Below are 20515 nucleotides of genomic sequence, written 5' to 3'. Positions count from 1 at the left end.
GCATAAGGTCCTTTCTCTTATGCCAGAGCCAACAGGAGGCTCTGTCTGCCTTGTGTGTTCTTGGGGGATTGCAGGCACTGAGAGGTCTCTAGAACTATGGTTTGCTTCCTGCAGGAATAATATGAGTACAACTTCTCTCTTTGAGTGCACAAACCGTGCAACTTGTTTATTTTTTTCCCACGACTGCTTAGAGGCACAGCAAGCAATATGACATCACCGCAGACGAACTCTGAGATAATGTCCATCAGATTGAATCACTTGAATTATGAATAAAGTCCCCATACAATCACTACAATATTTCTATTCACATAATTCCCGTGGATTTAAACAAAATGGATATTAATTTATGGATGGTTCAGTGAGTGTGCACATGCCTAGAGCAATGAACTGAACTACAGTACAGCAGTGGTACACAAGTGGTTCCCTGAAACAAGTCCAGGTGGGCCTTGGGACTTTGAGACAATTATGAATTATTATTGCAATATGTACAAATATACAAAATGTTTTATTTACCATAGCAATCAATTGTGCACATTAATTTCCCAACACACAGGCAAATTCTATAACCTTGCTTTTTTACCACGTTGTCTGACATCCCTATTTTTGGCAGTCTATGGTCATACAGGCAAAAATGTTAAAGCTACACTACAGTATATAACTTTCTTATTCTACCACAGTTTTGAACCCCAGTCTCCTGTGCAAGTACTTACAATTTTACCACTGAGCTAATAGAGCCTGCCTGCTGGCTCTGGAGAGTAAAGGTGGTTGCACACTGGACACGTTTTTCGGAAAACCGATGGAGAAACGCCACAAAGAATCCGAACAATTGTGTGCAGGGACCTTAATTGTGTCAAACCAGAAAAAGGATCGTGTCAAAGGTTGTGTCCAACACGCGCTTTAAATAGAAGGGAGACCAAATACAACCATATATTTAAATGTATTAACATACTTAACCATACAGATTGGAGAAAATAAATTTGTATTCCCTATAGGAAAATGTTCATAATAGAGAAGATCTACAAGCTCACCATGCATTGCATTACAACGGGTTGTTCAGACAACACAACAGTGGGGGTAAATAAAGACTTTTCCAGCTACATTCATCATATCAGGTCACACAGAACATCCAAGAAGCCATATGTACAATGTGCAAATAGGGAAACAAATGTGACCCACCGTGAATGGGAGACTGCCATTGGATTTCTTTTGAATTTTCGTTTTTTTCATGTCATATGAAAGCAGAGAATCATCAAACAAAATGTAAATCTTCAATTTGACATATTGGTTGTTCAGTTTGACCCACCAGTTTTGAAGATATGGCTTATAGAGTAATGTCTTGCAGAGAAACAGCGAGTTGAGAAAACAGGCTTGAAAGGTTCACTTCTGTGGACTCTAACATTACACCTAGCTACATGTTTATTTCATATTTACATGTCGATTTCAGCTCTCACATTTATTTCATAAATGCTCTAGTATGTGAAGAGTCTGCCTGTGCTATTAACTCATTTTGGGGAAAAAATAATTTAAAAAAAGTTTTTCCTCCTATGGTGAAAAGCTGGAATTTGCACGATGGCAGTCTCTCAGTCAAAACTGGTCACAAATATTCAACGGCAAAAGGACAATAATTTGCTCTCAGAAATATATCGCTAGACACAATTTTCATTTGATTGACAATAATGCATATTTTGTCGCAATCATCATGACAGCCATTAATGCATTCACAGTTTGTAGAATGTTGAGTATCCTCAATGGTTGTGCATGATATAATTGAATCTGTGTGCAGCTACAGGCTACAGCTGAGTCCAAGATGAGTATGACAGAATCAAGGCCACAGCTATCACAACAGCCATAAGATATCTTCCAGGTGTGAGCAACAGACCAGCACTTGCAGGTTCTACAGGACTCCCAGGGGATGCTAAATCATAAAGATTTAAAATTAGTCAAGTTATTTAGCAAAATAAAATACTTTCGTCATATCATGCTGTGTACATTTTTCTTGCCCTGTTATCTGTTTGGTGCCTGCATTTTCCCAGCTGGATCAATAATCAAATAATAATTTGATTAATAATTGGTTGATAATTGATTAATACTAATAAATGTCTTATCCTCATTACTTAAGACCTGGAGGCGTGATCAATGCCATTTGGCTATTCTGAGTGGCCAAAGAGCATTAACCACGCCTCCAGTTAAGTAATAAGACCTGGTACTTAAGACACGCAAAATACAGCCCCTTAGGGCTTAGCGTCAATGTCTTATCTTATCAGTTTGATATACTGCAGCATGCAGTATGGAAGTACGGCATCTAATTATACATAAGTGTTAGGTTGACCCCGATGTACAGTATACACACATCAGGCATGTAGCGGTATGAGATTGTATGGTATGGTACGGTATCAAACAAAATGTCACGGTATAAAATATATATATATTTGGGGGGATTTTCTTTTTTTTGGAGAGAGCCCATAAAATAAACAATATAAATATATTGTAGACCTTCTGTGATCTAAGTTTGTACTGCCTCTGCTTAAATTCAGGTTGTGCTTTGGCATGACGTTATTGCCATGCGCCAAAATGGATAGAAATGGATGGCTGTCGCTTTGTTGTTTTGCTTTTGGTATGAGATGAGTAACAATGGCAATTGTCACTGATGTCAACCGTTGCCTAAAATAAGTTGTTTAACTTGTTGATGTGGATGTCTTTATGTTTGGCAATGGCTGTTAGCCACAGATCATACTGTACTTACTTGTGCACAATTCAGATTCCTGGAACGCACCCATCTTCTCACTGTTTTTGACGGAGTCCAGTTTTTCCTTGCTGACATCCCCTATAGGACACACACAATACATGAAAAGCAATGCCAAACAATCAGACCAGCAAGTTAAGCCCAATGGGGAAAGAAAGTTACAGTATGAACAGTATATGATTATACCAACATTGAATAAGTTAATTTCTAAAGCTACTGTACCTATCGATTTTGAGGAAACGTAAGACTGTAAATTCACGGTTCAATAAAAAACACAGGTTTAGCATATACCCAAATGTCTATTATATGTAATAGCTTCAGCAATATTCCATATTTAGTTTCATTTTCATATGAATAATACGTTGTCCATGTTGGTTTAATTCTCCAAATGGTGAACATTGTTGACATTGTTGACAAAATAATGTCTTGCCGACAAAGGCCCTTAAGGTCAAACGTATCAGATCTGACAATGGTGCGGAAGTTATATGTTCAACCATCAACAATAGGCTTAAAAATGGACAAAAGTTAATCAAAACACAAAAGCGTTGTAATACAAAAGATATTGGGGCTGAAATCCTCCCCAATGATTACTGTGGGTTGTATCATCCATTCCTTTTCTATTCTTGTATTATTGTTTCATGTCAAGGTTGCCTTGTGATTCCTGCAAATGTTGGCTGTTGCACCATGAATTGGGCGTATGTGTGTGTGTGTGTGTGTGTGTGTGTGTGTGTGTGTGTGTGTGTGTGTGTGTGTGCGCGCGTGCGTGTTTGTGTGTGTTTGCGCATGTGCGATGTATAGCTGGAATACGTCAATCTTTAGTTTTTTCGATCACAGTGTGAGAGTGGTTGCCTGTGAAAATACATGTATAGAATACATACAATATATGGAATTTAATGTATATAAACCAATATATAGCTTTGAACCTAGTAGACTAAATATAAAGATTTCCAATTTGGCCAAGTCAACAAAGAAGGTAGGGAAAGTTATATATTTTGGCATTCTATAGTCTCTTTAATAAACAGAAAATAGATTTCAGATGGGTGACCAAATTTCTGCTAATCTTTCTTTCTGCTAATTTTACCTGTTTATCCTTTAGCTGTTTGAGTCCTCTCTCCTGATTGGATAAAATTGGTATACACTAACCTGAAAATACATTTTCTGTTTTCTAAAAAGCTGAAGAGATGGGAGACTCCTGTAACTGAACAAAAACTCTATAGCAATCAGAATATAGAACTATTTAACGCTTCATTGTAACAAGAACATATCACTTACCCTACCTTTAAATGACATAAAATTATATTGATTATGATCAATGAGGACAGCCGTGTTAAGATTTACAACAGAGTGAAAATGATACTTGAGATGTTGAGACAAAACTAGTACAGTGTACAGTGAACATCCTTTACTGACGCTAAAGAAATTATGCCAAAAGGTACAGAGAGGTTCATAGTAGTTAAATGTATCTGTCCAAGAACAGAAGTAAACATAATAACAGTATTTCGCTAAGCCAACAGAAGAACAATGTGTCACTGTAAAAAGGTACAGTTGACAGAGAGTTGTATTACAGGTAATGCAACAGTGAAGAGTTACAGGCATACAGTGATGCAGACTGGGCAGCTGATTTAACACGCAGTATGTTGTACTGCGTGACTATTGTGTCCAAAGTCTAAAGTAGTCCTTTGATTTCATGGAAATCCAAAAAGCGAATGTACGGCATTAGCTGTAACCACACTAATAGTTATGGGCGGTCATCAGTACGCACAACCAAAAGGTTAATTGTCAAAGAACCCTGCAACAAGATTGAGTTGCAAACATGTCGACTGTAAATGAGGAGAATGTGTCTCCTCATTACTTAAGACCTGGAGGCGTGATCAATGCCATTTGGCTATTCTGAGTGGCCAAAGAGCATTAACCACGCCTCCAGTTAAGTAATAAGACCTGGTACTTAAGACACGCAAAATACAGCCCCTTAGGTCTTTTTCTATTTGGGCCCTAGCGTCATTAAGCTCTAGGAAAAATGTTAGCATCAGCAAGGCACTTGAGGAGGGTGGCCAAGTTGTCTTTATTGTGAAGATCAATGGGAAGATAAAGCTGGGTGTCGTTGGCATATAGAAATAAAATGTTATATTGTGTCTACGGATAATCTCGCTTAGGGGAAGCAGGTAGAGGGAGAAAAAGATAGGGCCTAGGATTGATCCCTGGGGGATCCCTGAGTGTAACGGGGCGAGGGAAGCCGACCGAAAACTGTCTGCCGCTCAGATAGGATTCAAACCATTGAAGGGCAACACCAGAGATGCCCACAACCCCCTCCAGTCGGTTAATGAGTGTCAGGTGAAATGGAAAGGAAAGGGGAGTTTAGGAACAGGTCTATATTTATTCAGGGTGGAGGGGTCTAGGTTAAGTTTTTCTTAGCAGAGGACTGACCATTTTATTGTTTGTTTTCCTTTCATTTGTATTTTTAGTTGTATAACATCTGTATTGTATTTGCTTTGTTCAGGACCCCAGGAAGACTAGACTGTCTGTAATGGGAATCCTTTAATAAACGTAAACATAAATCAGTCATCATTTTATAATGAAACACCTACAGGTAATTTTACATGAGACCCTTAATGAGGATGAAGAGCTATTGTGTACAATCTTGTGTGAACTATGAAAATGACACACACACACACACACACACACACACACACACACACACACACACACACACACATACACACACTATAGCATCAGGTTTCCCAACAATCTTTTTATTTTTTCCTAGAAAGCTTTTCAATTGTCCATTGTCAGGACAGACCCAAGCCTCTTTTGGAAGGGCAGAGTGAACAAAAAGCTCCATAGAAAATGGAAACAACACTTTGAGGTTGACTATACAGCCCAGGCGTATAGACTTACAGATACTCCCATGGATTAAATTGATCTCACACACAAAAACATAAAGCCATTGTGTTAATTTGGACAAAGAACCTTTTGCTCTTCATTTTTGACTGATATTATAATATCTTGGACTACATTATGTTGTTTTGCACTTTTCACTGTACTACTGTGGTATGCATTACAGTACAGTAGCCTACTACGTTTCTTTCCCATGGCATTATTTAGAAGGTGTTTCGATGGCGTTGAGAGACAGGATCCCAAGGGCAGAAATGCGAGACAACTCAGGTCCTGCCTGGCCGCACCACCAGACATGCCCTACCTGGTGCAATTCATTTAATTTAACTGAAAACTCTGATGTACAATAATGAACACTGATGTACAATGTTACAGCCATGAGCCATGGCTTGGCTGTCACATTATGAATTAGGCTTTAGGCTTCATACTTTGTCTCGTGATGGTATTGCTTGGCGCAGTGTTGTTTTTGGCAGCAATTTTCTATTTTAGTTTAGTCATAGTCTTTGGACTGAAACTTCATTTAGTTTTAGTCACATTTTAGTCACCTAGAATGTCTTAGTGTTAGTCTAGTTTTAGTCGACTAAATGTCATAAGATTTTAGTCTACTAAATCTACAGTTGATTTAGTCGACTAAAATGTATTTTGGCGGGTTTTGATGCCGTCGTAATGAGTGTTTTTACACTTGCTGAAAATAGCCGATCTACAAGCTCACAACCCGTCGCGTTGCGACGCGTTGTGAGCTTGTAGATCAGCTATTTTCAGCATTCAACCAAGTGTAAAATGACTTATACTGGATCTCTTGTCCACTAGTCCCTTCCTAACATTTTAGTGTAGTTTTTATTTGTTGACGAAATTGTCAGTATATTTAGTCTTAGTTTTAGTCACCATAGCATAGTTTTAATTTAGTTTCCATTTAGTTTTCTTCAGTGGAAAAAGGTAGTCGACGAACATTTTTCGTCTTAGTTTTAGTCGACGAAAACAACACTGGCTTGGCGAAAACAACAGATTTTTGGAGAGCGACACCATCGTGCATCAAAGTATACGTGTCAGTCTTACAGTTTGTGCTGGCTGTGTTTTTTGTTGAAACACTACTAAGGTTGCTCTTATGTTAAACAGGTGAGTCAACACTATATCCTTCATAACTTAACTTACTTAGCTTAAGCCCGTAATAAGGGTGCTAGATGCCCGTGCTTATAGTGATGGGTCTGAATTTCTTTCTGCATCATTGCAAAAGAATAATAACCGGTAAGCTAGCCAAATGTCTGCATACAGTACATAACAGTCATAGGGGTGTGATGCTTTGCTGACACACACATTACTAATATATTACCATGCTATTTATATAATTCACACGGTTCACCTGGTTCCTGGTGATTGTGTGTTCCTTGATCCTTGTTATTCTTCTGCCATTGCTATCGTTGGCTTTCAGTATACTGGTTATTTCCATCTACACTGGAATATACTGGCATGAACCTACTGACAGGACAATAGTAGGTTGATTTTAATTTTACGAGAACAATTCACCAAACAACCCACAAAATAAAACTGCTTTTCAAAATAAACCTAAACCTAATCTTGGAGATTCTCTCTAAGAAATAATTGCGACCATAGGTCTGCAAAACCTGCAAAACAGTCAGTCAGTCAGTCAGTCAGTCTGTCCGTCAGTCACACCTCGTGACATGCTCCATATATGGCCGTCTCCATATATGAAGATCACGACGTTGAACTCATCAAAACCTGCATAGCCATACATGGAGATATATCCATATATGGAGGTCAACAGGGCCGGATTTAGCCAGCCCCACTAAGGTGGGCAGATCATATCAGTTCATCTATCTTCTCCTTCTTTGACCAACAGTATGCTAACGCAATTGCCCTTCCTGACACTGCCCTCTGCATTTACCCGGGCTTGGGACAACTTGTGCAACACAGGAAATGCTTTCTCGTATGTCTTCATGTGTTTAGACACAGTGGCCAGGTCTGTTTCGTTTGGACAACATAACTTGACCAACATTGGCTTTGCAACAATGAGAGTTCCCTTTTCAGAGTTGCGTAGTCTGTTCCAGTTCTAGTAAGAGCATGCAAAGGCTCCAACAAGGTGGAGTCTAGAAATCTCTAAGAATAGGGTACAAGGCTTGATATGGCTGTCATTAGGTCTAAATTCTTCTTTGAGAATCTGTTTTCCATTTCTGAAATGGCCCTGTCGATAATAATCTTTTGAAAATAGCAAATCTACAAACTCACAATCCGTCGCATCGTGACACATGGTGAGGTTGTAGATTGGCTATTTTCAAATACCCAAAATGTATGTAGGGCTGAAGTGGGTAATGTATGTTTTGTAATAATAATCAAAATCTACAAAGTAACTAGTAACTAAAGTTTTCAAATTAATATTGTGAGTATAAGTACAATAGTATACAAAGAATCCTGCAGAGTCAGCTTTTTAATATTTTGTCTGGATCTCTGCAAAGAACCATGCTGGCTAATGTTGCAATTATTTCATTTTGAATACCCTTAGATGTGTATGTACTGTAGCATTGTTATTCATGCTCTTAGCAATAGCAGCTAGCTTATTATCCTTCGCTAAGGTGTACTCAGGTCAATATTTTGGCAGAGCATGACTCGCCACGTGTTGGCCAAGATGTTGGCCACGCCCCCGGCTTCATCTGGCTTGACTGAGGCTTGAGGCTGGCCCGTTCCTGTGTGTTGAGCATGTGGTGGGATCGTTGCATGAGGAAACTCCATAACCTACATCTGCATATATGGAGCCGGCCAGCAACTCTACATCTGACCTCACTGGCACCAGAATAATAGTTTAACTCCTGCTGTGCCGTATTAAGAAGCTCTGTTGTTTTCTCGCCCTCAGGGCGTCTTACTGGCAATGTGCTATTGAATTTCAACACATTCAAGTTCATTCAGTTATGGTATAAAATATTAAGCCTAAATTATTACAGCAAAGCCACGGCTCATGGATCATGACATACCTCTGTTATTGTGAACTCAGTGAGCACTTACTATGAGACCTAGCAGATCATGTCTGTGTGTGCGTGTGTCCCCCCTTTGTGCCCATATATGGAGCTACGTCCAAATATGGAGTGTGTTGCATCAATCACAAACAAATCACTCGGCTCCATATATGGGCACAAAGGGCACAGACACACGAACGCATGAGTCATGGTGAATATGTACGAGCTGAGTTCGCTTCCCGCGTTTGCGCGTCTTACTGGTAGATACTACTGGAGCCAGAAGCCATTGAGCCATGGCTTGGCTCACACCGTATCAATTAGGCTTCATGGACGGGGCAAAAGGGGCCAGTGCTCAGAGGCCCTTGACTACCAGGGGCCCTTGAAGGGCTCTTTGGCATTTTATTAAAATGTACAGTATATAGTAGACGCTCAAATATGGAAGCACCTCAGCCTATAGTACAAGGCCCATGCTATAATTTGGCCGTTTGACTAAAAGAGAGATTTTTGACATATCATGTAAATACTGTAGGGTTACGGGTATAGATTATAAATCCTGCATAATAAAAGGTGCTACTGTATCTTGATTTCTTTACACACACCAATGCCTCGAGCACCCAACTTCCTGTTCTGTGCATGTAGCATAGGCCCGGGGGGGGGGCCTTAAAGATAATTGAACCTGGGGATTTAATTGAAAAGGACATACATTTTGTAAAATGTGTGTTGTTGTGTATGTGGAACAGCAGTCAGCCCTATACCTGATATGAAATAGGTCACTTTCTGGCACGTGCCACCGGCTGCAGGAAGAGGGGACCCAGATATGATGGTGACTCTTGATCTGTGCATCCCAAGGACATCAGCCACCCTCGAACGGAAGTCAAATCTGGAAAAGGAAACCAATAACCAAAAACCAATAATGACCTTTGATCGCAATACTCGCGGTGTCCTTCATGTAGATCTATGTATCAGATCTAGACACGTGCCGCGAGCGTGTCATCGGGGGTTTCGGGTCTCCCAACATCATATCATACTCAGGTGAGTGCCCATACCCATGCCCATACCCAGCCGGGGTGATCAAGTCCCGACTTACGTCCAAGTAGCTACCCTCGATCAGTCCCATTAGGGAAAAACCAGGTCCACACAATCCGTTCCTCCTGAACTACTCTGCCGGGACTGGGAGGTACCATTCTAAGGACTAGGCTCTGTGGGTTGACTCCTGTCCGGGCCCCTCCTACGTCTTACCAGGTCCACTCCTGCTCTCACCAGGTCCAGGAATGGTGGATTCTCGAGCTGCAATGGTTCTGCAGGCTCCACCTTGCCCTTGGTGGTGCCGCAGGCTCCGCTTGAGGCTTGAATGGCCCTCCTAAAGGCTTCACCGTGGGTTTGTTGGGCTTCTTCCTCACAGAAGACAACCCATACTGCTCCCGGGTACTACTTACTACTACATTTTTATGTACGCTAGTAACGCTACTGACCTATTATTATGATTCATAACCAGTAAGACGCGCAAACGCGGGAAGCGAACGCAGCTCGTACATATTTGGGTTTTTTTAAGATTTATTTTTAAGTAATTTTTTTAAGTTAAGTTATTTTTAAGTTAAGTTTTTAACTTAGCCATAACCATATAAGGAGTCCCCAAAGCAGCTATACGTCCAAATATGGAGTGTGTTGCGTCAATCACAAACAAATCACTCAGCTCCATATATGGGCACAAAGGGGGGACGGACACACGGACACACACACAGACATGATCTGCTAGGTCTCATAGTAAGTGCTCACTGCATTCGCAATCACTGCGTTCGCAATTAGCTCTGTGAGGCCAAAGGCCAAGGGTAGAAATTATGTTTTCACCCCTGGAGATGCAGAGGGATCATGGAAATGGCAATATCTATCTATCCATCCATCCATCCTTCCTTCCATCCATCCATCCATCTTCAACCGCTTATCCAGAGTCGGGTCTAGCAGTTCCAGCAGAGACCCCCAGACTTCCCTCTCTGGACTAGAGCAACATTAGCAACCTCCTCCTGGGGGCTACATAGGTGTTCCCAGGCCAGTGTGGAGATCTAATCCCTCCATCTGGTCCTTGGTCTGCCCCGGGGTCTCCTCCCATTGGAACATGTAGCGAGGACCTCCCTAGGAAGACGCTCGTGGATGCAACTGTACTAGATGCCCGAACCACCTAAGCTGGCTCATTACTCTGAGTCTCTCTCGCGTGACTGAACTTCTCACTCTATCTCTAAGGGAGATATTTCGGTTCTATCCACTTGTATCCGCAACCTTATTATTTCGGTCATGACCATAGGTGAGAGTACAGTAGAAACGAAGATTGCTCGGAAAGGTCAGTCAATAATGCAAAGTAGGATGTTTATACTAACCTGCTGAAGGATTTAACCATAGGGAACATCTGTGTTGCAGAAGGGGATTCTGGCAGGATATCAGCACATGCCAAAATATTGTCTCCATCATTTTTAAGAAGCATGGACCTGTGAATAACTAAAAAAAAAAACAACAACATTCTGAGTTTAATTTGTGTGATTGATACTCCATCTTCTCATAATAATAAATTGTTACTTGTTAATTTATGATCTTATGTTAGCTTCATACAGAGGCAGCAGCCTGCATGCTTTTAAGCATTTATCTTCAGCTGTATAAACACTTATACTCAGTGGAGTCAAAGAGCCTGATTTGTCAGTTAAACGCTTTCACTTCACTAAAACAATGTCTCTCTAAAGACTGTATGGAAATCAATCCATGTGTTTAGATTAAATGTAACATTACAAAGTAAAGTGGTGTAGTGTTGAGAAACCCACAAGATTTTTCTTTTTTTTTCTTTCTACATTTTATATAATCAGTTTAAATGTTGACCCTTAAGCCCAATTTGTACTAACTTTGTCTTACAATGGTGATGCATGTGAAAATATCTGATCTATAAGCTTGTAGGTTGATATATTCGGTCTGTAACACAGTTGTATGACATGTAAACAGTCATATGAGAGTAAACAGTGTTGTACCTGTGAAGTCCCAAGCCAGCAGGATGTTCACATCAGTGTAGAGTTGTCTCTCTGTCAAGCTGACATTGCCATGTCTGTCGGTCATGGCCCCCGTCATACATCCCAACGGGGTGTCAGGTGAACAGCTGGCGCTCTAAGGAGGAGAATAGTGGAATTATAGCCGTTATACAGTGTACATACTCCGCTAGTCCGCTAGTAGCATGAGGCATAATAAGTCATCACATCCCGTAAGACACATCCTGTTTTTGTTTGGACAAAATGATCTGCTTTCTAGTATCAGGTAGGTATTATAGAGCTGGTTCATTCAGAGGAAATATACTGTAAAGTTGTTCTTACCACAGACATCATATTGAAAGGATTATAGGTTACATCGTTGCACTGGCCGTTGCTGATGCGGTTTTCCATGATGAACCAGGAAGCAGAGGTGATCTGATGTTGTCAAACAGAGTTAAGATATGGATTTTTTACTTTGAAGCATATTCTTAGGTACTGTGTGTGTGTGTGTGTGTGTGTGTGTGTGTGTGTGTGTGTGTGTGTGTGTGTGTGTGTGTGTGTGTGTGTGTGTGTGTGTGTGTGTGTGTGCGTGCGTGCGTGTGTGTGTGTGTGCGTGCGAGTATGGTATATGCATTTGTGCATCGTTACAGTATCATACAGTATGGTATCTGCATCTATGTGTCACTATGTCTTGTAGTCCTTGCACTGTAGCATGTAGCCGTGTGTCTGTGCTTACAGCTTCTCTGGCTGATGATTGGAGGTCTACTTCCAGTTGAACATCACTGCTGCTCCCATCATCAAATGTCAGCTGAGACTGCAATACACAATTAAAAGTACATCGAACTGGCGTTATAGCAAAGTCAGTGAGAATTTCCTGATCTCAACACTACATTTTTCAATAAAAACCCTAACCCTCAGCAGGTTACACATATCCATAGATTTGATCATCTTCTGCCTAAGATATTTACAGCAGGCTATATCCATAAATCTGATCATCTTCTACCTATATATTGATATCCATACATCTGATCATATTCTGCCTAATATATTGATATCCAATACATCTGATCATATTCTGCATAACATATTGATATCCATGTAATTCGATGCGAGAGTGGTGGACTAGCCGACACCAACTTGGGACTCCTGGACTATGGCCTCCACGCCCCCCTTTATAGCATCCCTGCATGGGTCCAGACTGGAGCTCTGCTTTCACGCCATAGTGACGTAGTGTGCTCTTTCCCTTCCTAGCTTTTGGCTTGAGATGACTCCCACAGTGTCAGTTAGGATGCCATGTGACAAGTATTTTCAAATTGTATGAGGACTATGGATGGAATAAATGGATACATTAGCAAATTTACACAGCATTGTGTGGTGTTCATTAATATATGCTGTCCCTTCCAAATAAATATATGATAGAATTTGCCTCTGTATTGGGAAATGAGTACTGATATAGGAAATAACAAGAGGTTCATATAATTACCTTCTGTCTAGTTGTATATTACAATAATAATGTGCGTTGTCACAGTATCCCAAGGCACACCACTGTCACTGTGCCTCAGCACATCCTTTGGGAACCACTGAAATATAGCACTCTGAGTGCTCTCCCATCGGAGCTCAGTGTGGGGCTTCTGGAGTGGGCTGACAGACACAGCTGTTCCCCTGAGCAGTTGTCTATAGTTTGGAAGACCACTGGACTCCAGCAGCAAGTATAGACTGATGCAAAGATACAGTAATTCACTGCATCCCATTGCTCTCTAGCACTACTCTCCAGAGCCCTAATGAATTCACCATCTGTCCAGCACAGCAGAATTGGCCTGTCATGTTTTGGTGGCAGCTTCAGTTCCAAAAGGTTACCATGAAAAAAAAACTCTGCCAGCTGGTGTTAATAAAACACTATATGCTCTCAGACTCTTGCCAATGATCTCTATTAAAGTTAGGGTATTATGGTATGCATTTTGATTGTACATATTTTTTGTCTCTTGAAATAAGTATTCAATTTCAGTTGACTTAGTTACAGAGACATAAATATAGACACATACCAGTCGCCATGTGGGTTTTTCTTTTGTCAACAGAAAATGACCACATTGGTTAAGTGAATCAGTTTCATCACCTGGTTTGGCAACTTCAGCTTGTGAAATAAAAAACAAAGCTCAGTCAGAAGATTATTGACCTGAGCCAGGTGCAATTAGCTGGAAACGTTAAGACTTGTGGCAAAATCGATACCATTTCTGCCATTGCCCTTACCCAACGCAATCCATAAACATGGATGAAATAGTTGTGGTAACTTAAGTTAATCCATTTTTTGAGTACCTGTACTTTACTTATTATTTTTTATTTTTCAGTTGTTTTTCAGTAAAACATGTAAGTACTTTTTCCACAACTGAAAAATAAAAAATAATAAGTAAAGTACAGGTACTCAAAAAATGGATTAACTTAAGTTACCCCAACTATTTCATCCATGGCACCCCTGAGTTACATCCTTATTTTACAGCATCTTTCAGTAAAGATGCATTCATGCATGTTCTTACCAGTTTCACTGTCCCAGACACTGCACCGCTGAACTCAGCCTTGGCAAACACCATGTGTCCGTCTGCTTCATGGACATCAATGATGTTCGAACATAATCTGAAAATAATTATCACGGTTAATTTAACACTGAGAGTGTAAGCATGTGTAATAATGGATTGCCGCTTGCTGAAAACAACTGATTAAGCTACTAATTTAATCATTTTAATTTGACTTAAGACATGATCCTTCTCCAATAGAGGCTACTGTATATGGGCTTACAATTTCACTTTTAAACACTTATGGGAGTCATTTTTACATGTCATGCTTTTGTGTACACCCCAGGCTGTTTCTAAGTTTCTTGATTCAATATTTAGATATTTAGAGGACTGTATCTATTTGATAATGTTCCCGGGACCGTACCCAAGTTCCCTCAGCCCTATGTTCCCTCAGGCCTATGTTCCCTCAGGCCTATGTTCCCTCAGCCCTATATGTTCCCTCAGCCCTATATGTTCCCTCAGCCCTATATGTTCCCTCAGCCCTATGTTCCCTCATTCCAAAACAGACAGGGGGGGGGGGGGGGGGGGGGGGCTGTAAGGCATCGATTATACTATAATGCTACCCATACAGTAGTTCACCCTGCAGCAACAGAACACATTACAGATACCAAGTTACAGCAATGACACTACTGCATGGGGTCTAGTCTATCTACTTTGTTATAGCAAATGCTCCACAACAACACAGTGAAACAGTGAACAGTGAAACATTCCTTAAACAGTACTTAATTATCTGTTTTGAATCTCAGGTATGTTTCCATACCTAATGGGGGCACCATATAAGGAGTCCCCAAAGCAGCTATACGTCCAAAACCCAAATATGTACGAGCTGCGTTCGCTTCCCGCGTTTGCGCGTCTTACTCGTATATAGATAGATAGAAGATATAGCTTGTAGATCTGCTATTTTTTGGTGTGGAGGTCTAAAGGAGAGGGCCTATAGAGCGTCGCAGTCCCGCCCCCTACCAGGGCCCAGGAAATGATTCTCCGTTCATTTTCCTCATAGACATTTCAAAAAGTATTTATTTAAAGACCTTTTAAGCCTCGTACAAATTAAGCCAACTCTTGTCGTGACAAATCATGACAACAAACACAACTTTTCGGGCCGAACAAATAATTAGAAAGAAGAAGAAAAAGGCAGGTTATACAACACTTTTTTCCTTGTTTTTCTTCTTTGTAATTATTTGTTTGGTCCAGTTTGTTGTCATGATTTGTCACGACTCCAGTTGGCTTTGTACAACGCTTAAAAGGTCTTTAAATAAATACGTTTTGAAATGTCTATGGGAAAAATGCATTGGGAATCATTTCCTGGGCCTGGTGTCGTCATGAAAGGGAGCGAACAGGGGGAACATAGGGAAAAGAATTATAGGGTCTAAGTGGTCAAGTGCTGCACATGTAACTTGTACATGCACGGGCGCACGCACGCACACACACACACACACACACACACACACACACACACACACACACACACACACACACACATTCACACATACTGTGTCACCTGCTTTGATCGATATGTTGAATCACCAGCGATCTCCCGACGATGCTGTTAGTTAGAGTTAGCGGCAGGCTGCTGTCCACATCCAGATGATGCATTTCATCGAGACCCGTCATCATCCCAAACTTCCCAGCGAGGTCTCCTGTCTTATACTCATCTACAGTACCAGTCCCAGGGGCAGGAGAGTCTGACGTGTTCATGTGAAATGGGTTGAAGAGAGCTATGGCGTCAGAGCAGGGCTGTGCAGTGCCACTCTTGATCGGCACCGGGTGAACATAGTAGGCCCCTGCCATGGACTTTAGGTTTGTCATGGACATGTTCATCACCGTTGGGCCCAGAGGGAAATGCTCAGAGAACTGCACCTGGCCCTTGCCGGGCCCATCACCAAACCACTTGCCAGTGCTTGCTACAGGGAGACGGACCAGAGTGAGATTGGCACAAGCTATCCTGCGTAGGCTCCTACCCGCGTCATGAATGACCACCGACCGCCCCATCATAGAGTCCGAACCTTGCAGCCAGGCAGTGGTATCGGTGAAGAAGTATTTTCCCTCCACCCCGCCAACTCTGGTGCCCAGTTGGATGGGGCTGAATTTCAATTCGAGGTCCCCCACCTCACAGCTCAGTGGGTGGTGGGGACCACAGTGGAGAGGGTAGCTGCTGTCTGTTATGTCAATAGAAAAGGGGTTCCAGTGGGTCTGTGTGAGACCACAGTGTCCGTCATCATTGTCCCTCTCTGAGCTGATTGGATCTAAGTGAATGTGCCATTGGTGGTTGTTGGTGGTGCTTGTATCTGGTCTCCCATAATTCACATCGAAGAAGATTGATAGATCAGACAATGGGTTGTTCTTCAGCTGGGTAAACTGGACCTCGCCGACCACCGGACTCCGAAACCTGGCCCTTGCTACAATCACTTCCCCTGGGTAACCAATGTTAGTGCACGCAAACCTGGTACCCTCTGGCGTGTGGATCACAATTGATCGGCCCAAAATGCTGTTCTGCCCAAAAAGGGGAAGGTTGAAGTCTCTAAACACCATATCCAACTCATTTTTGCCGTCCAGTAACACGTGTTTACCACTGATGTCGCCAACTTCATACTTATCGTGCGTCTTCCCAGGCACCTTGGGGTATGACGGACGGGTTCGGATGACTCCAAAGGGCTTTAAATGATCGCCTACGTTGTCGTTACTACACCGGCTTTCAGGTGGGGCCCTCATTGAAGGCATGGGGAACAAGTGGACATGGTATTTTGATGTTCTGCCCTGTAAGTTAGTCAGGTTGACACTGAACTCTGTCACATCGAATGGTGAAGCCTGTCGGAATTTGAAATAGCCTTTGATCCCTCTCATATCAACCACTGCACTCACCTCCTTGTTCTGCACTTCATGGATCTGAGCACACGTGAAACCTTCCTTCTCCGTTTGCATGAGAAGGAAGGCAGTGTTGGTACTGAAGGTAGTCAGGTCTAAACGGGACTTCACAAGTTGTAGAGGGGTTCCAACGTTCAGGACACCCAACTGGGTCAATGCTGAGGGGTCAAGGCTTCCAAGAATGACGTCGCAATTAGCAGCAGAGCTCACTGATCCAAAGAGAGTTATGTTAGTCTTTGAGGCATTGACTTGACCAATCGTAGCTAGATCTGCCAGGAGCCTGACACGGGTCGCTCCTTTGTTTAGCCTGATGTAGACATCACCAGCGATGGGGCGGAAAAATCTGGCCTGAAGCGTTTTGAATGTGCGACCGCTACCTACAACTGTGCAGACTTTAGTGCCATTACAGGTTTCCAAGGTCAGTGAGAGGTCATCCAAGTTTGACCTCTGCTCAAACAGGCTGCGCACGTTGACTGTCGAACCTGAGGCAGAATCAGTGGTGAAGGTGAAGATACTAGATCCAATGTTAGCTTCAGAACAAGGCTCAACAAAATGGCCATACATGACTGGAAATTCACTAAGGGACAACTTGAGAGACACACAGGTTCCGACACCAGACACATTCACAGTGGCTATCTTGGAGGTGGAGTCCAACCTCACCTGCCCTGTGACTGCACCCATGTTCAGATGAGCCTCAAACAGAGTGCAGGAGATAGAAGCTGAAAAAAACCAAGAGATTATTTTTAGAGATTGTTTTGCTTCACACACACACACACACACACACACACACACACACACACACACACACACACACACACACACACACACACACACACACACACACACACACACACACACACACACACACACACACACACACACACACACACACACAGCAAGCGTTTTGCTGTGACTTGACATATACGCTGTTAGGCTATGTATGAAGGTAGGGTAATATTTTCTATTAAAATAAGAGTCTATATGCTGACTGCTGTAGACTAGACGAGCACTGTTCAAGTGTGGCTCAATTCCTGCCAAATTGTCAATATTCAATATTTACATGTTACAGACATTTACAGACCCCATCTGAACAATCACTCTAGCAATGATTACTATACGTTTTACAAACACAGGATATGATGTTATTATCCGAAATGCCTTGGAATATATAGTGCTTTAACCTTTGAACAAAAATAAAACCAAAAATGATCACTTACCCTATACCCTTTTCTATCAACAAGTCTACAATTTAGATCTAAATCACACAGCTTTTTGTGTTGTTTTATCCCACCTGTAACCTCCAGTTGGTATCTATCCAACTGTTTGAAGATGCCAACACCACCATGAGCCAATGTATTGTGATTTCCATTTATGTGACACTACCCTAACCCTAATTGTGCCAATGAAGCCATGCAAAGCAAAACCCACTAATGATTACTTACTGCAGCAGGAGGATTAACCTGAAAGGTAGGTAACATTATATCCCAGCAAAAAAGCAGGTAAAAGATATTTAAAATTCCATACTATTATGTGACTCTAACACATAGCAGAATGTTGGCATCGGTATAGCAGAATGTTGGCATCCTATGAAGATCAGATAATGGAACCTGCTTTGGTCGGAAGTTGTAAGGCTCTAGATTCTAGAATAATCCCTTCTCTGTTAACATAAAAACCCCTTTAAACCAACAACAATCTGATACACACATGTAAGTAAAAAGTCCAAAAAGAAAAAAAAAAAGAAAATCTAGGAAAAAGCTGAATACAAAAATAAAACTTTCTCTGCTAGTGCTATTCTCACATGCTCACATCACATCAGACAGGTTTTGAAAAAAATACTTACCAAGTAAAGCAGACAACAGGGTTAATGCTGAAAGGCACATTCTGGCAGAAGTGTAGAGTGCAGAACAAGAGGGAAGAATATTGCGTTGTCCTATGTAGTTATCCTTTCTATATGTAGAAAGATATTCTTTCCAGCCATCTAAATCTAAATGGAGGGAAATAATAAAAAAAAGGGGTGTGACAGAATATTCAGTGCCACAAATGCAAAAGTGGTGTGTGCTCTTCAGAGTGTGTGCCAGTTTGTGAGGGTGTATTCATCATCAGTGAGGTGTGCAGCTGCCTTATGTGTGCCTTTGAGCTTCTCCATTTCTCAGCCCGCAGACCGACCTCATTGACCACCTTAGGCTGTGATTGGTGGAGCCAGGAACAACATTGTCCCCTTATCGTTGACTTCCTAGAAAATAAGAACGGGAGGGAGGCAATCAACATGCTGCTAGTTCCAGGTAGCATGTCCCTCAGGTTTGTGTTCATGCAATACCAAGGATTTTTTTTTATCTGAGAGAATATAAATGTGATTAACGGCCCAATTGTTTATATTTATATACTCTTACAAATTGATAAATTACAGTGTACCCTACTACCCTAGCCCTACCCAGCACTCCATGCATTCTTATATGACAGGTAACCTTTTGTGCAGTGAATAAATGAGAAACTAATGCTGATGTTCTTCAATCACATAGCAGAACTCGAAACTAACAGCTGTCACTATATGGTTACTCATTTGGTTTCGTAGTAGTACCGGTAGTTTGTTCCTATAATTGCTTTCACTCCTTTGCTGAATTTGGAATACTGTCACTGTGGCCAGTTAAATATATCACATGTCACAAGGTCCCCACCCTCAGGTTAGCAGAGCCATGACCAAGGAACAGAACCTAGCTGTTCCGGGCCAAACGCCTTTGACCTGTAATAAAGATATTTGCTCACAATTAGTGGAAACACATTATTATTTTTTCCCACATTGAATTGCTATGAAAACTGACTGAATTCCCCTCCCTTCATTTTCTTTTCTGAGTCAAACCGGCACACATATAGGTCCTTGCCCTCTTCCAAGTTCCTTCTATCACGTTATGTAATCACGGTGCACGTGTGCTCTAAAAATAGCAGTCCTGTAAGACTCAGGTAGGTCAGTGATTATCAACCTGTGCGACATGAGGATATTGTATTTGGGCCCCCAAATATTGTCAAAACAAAAACATTCTAATGACAATGTGACGTTACATTTACACACTTTGGAGGGCAGGTGGCATAGTGGAGGTCTTCCACTTGGCTCATTTAGACCACTGATTGCACTAGAAGCAAGAATCACAATTCAGGGCACATACAGTACCAGTAGGCATGTATTTATACTCTGACGTACATTCTGAGAGGGACATATACACTGTAAAATCCTCAGTGTTGATCTAACTGAAGAGTGTACCTCACAGGACCATTTTGTTCCATTTGTACACTCTTCATTGTTAACCACTTAAACCCTCTATAGCCTACTTAGTAAACCGCATTCTTGGTGTACTCTTTTTACCTGTTACCTAACAATGTTAAATTAACAGGCGGGGAATAACAAGGTAGCTGGGTTGAACTTAAACAGAATAGTATAAGCACCACAGACATACTGTCTGTTTTATTTGTATTGGTTCACTCATAAAT

The 20515-nt window shown here is 41.5% G+C and overlaps 2 protein-coding genes across 2 annotated transcripts; both read right to left on the bottom strand.

Annotated features, from left to right (window-relative positions):
- Window positions 1-198: 198 nt before the first annotated feature.
- LOC308312667 (uncharacterized protein) lies at window positions 199-14228 on the bottom strand. Its single transcript, XM_080759334.1, has 8 exons — window positions 14135-14228; window positions 12340-12417; window positions 11946-12038; window positions 11610-11742; window positions 10974-11091; window positions 9357-9481; window positions 2744-2824; window positions 199-1915 (listed from the first exon to the last, which is right to left on the bottom strand). Exons 1-8 carry the CDS (start codon window positions 14186-14188, stop codon window positions 1791-1793), a joined length of 807 nt encoding a protein of 268 aa, XP_080615460.1. The 5' UTR covers window positions 14189-14228; the 3' UTR covers window positions 199-1790.
- A 1436-nt stretch (window positions 14229-15664) lies between these two features.
- Window positions 15665-19116, bottom strand: LOC308312482 (uncharacterized protein; the record flags this gene model as incomplete). The annotated part of the gene is made up of 2 exons (XM_080759089.1): window positions 18873-19116; window positions 15665-17751 (listed from the first exon to the last, which is right to left on the bottom strand). Exons 1-2 carry the CDS (start codon window positions 18910-18912, stop codon window positions 15665-15667), a joined length of 2127 nt encoding a protein of 708 aa, XP_080615215.1. The 5' UTR covers window positions 18913-19116.
- Window positions 19117-20515: the final 1399 nt, after the last annotated feature.

Source organism: Protomyctophum bolini, assembly GCF_963924005.1.
Source record: "Protomyctophum bolini genome assembly, chromosome: 3".
In the NCBI taxonomy this organism is placed as follows: Eukaryota; Metazoa; Chordata; class Actinopteri; order Myctophiformes; family Myctophidae; genus Protomyctophum; species Protomyctophum bolini.
The sequence above is the reverse complement of the archived record's forward strand: the minus strand, read 5'-3'. Positions and strand labels throughout refer to the sequence as shown.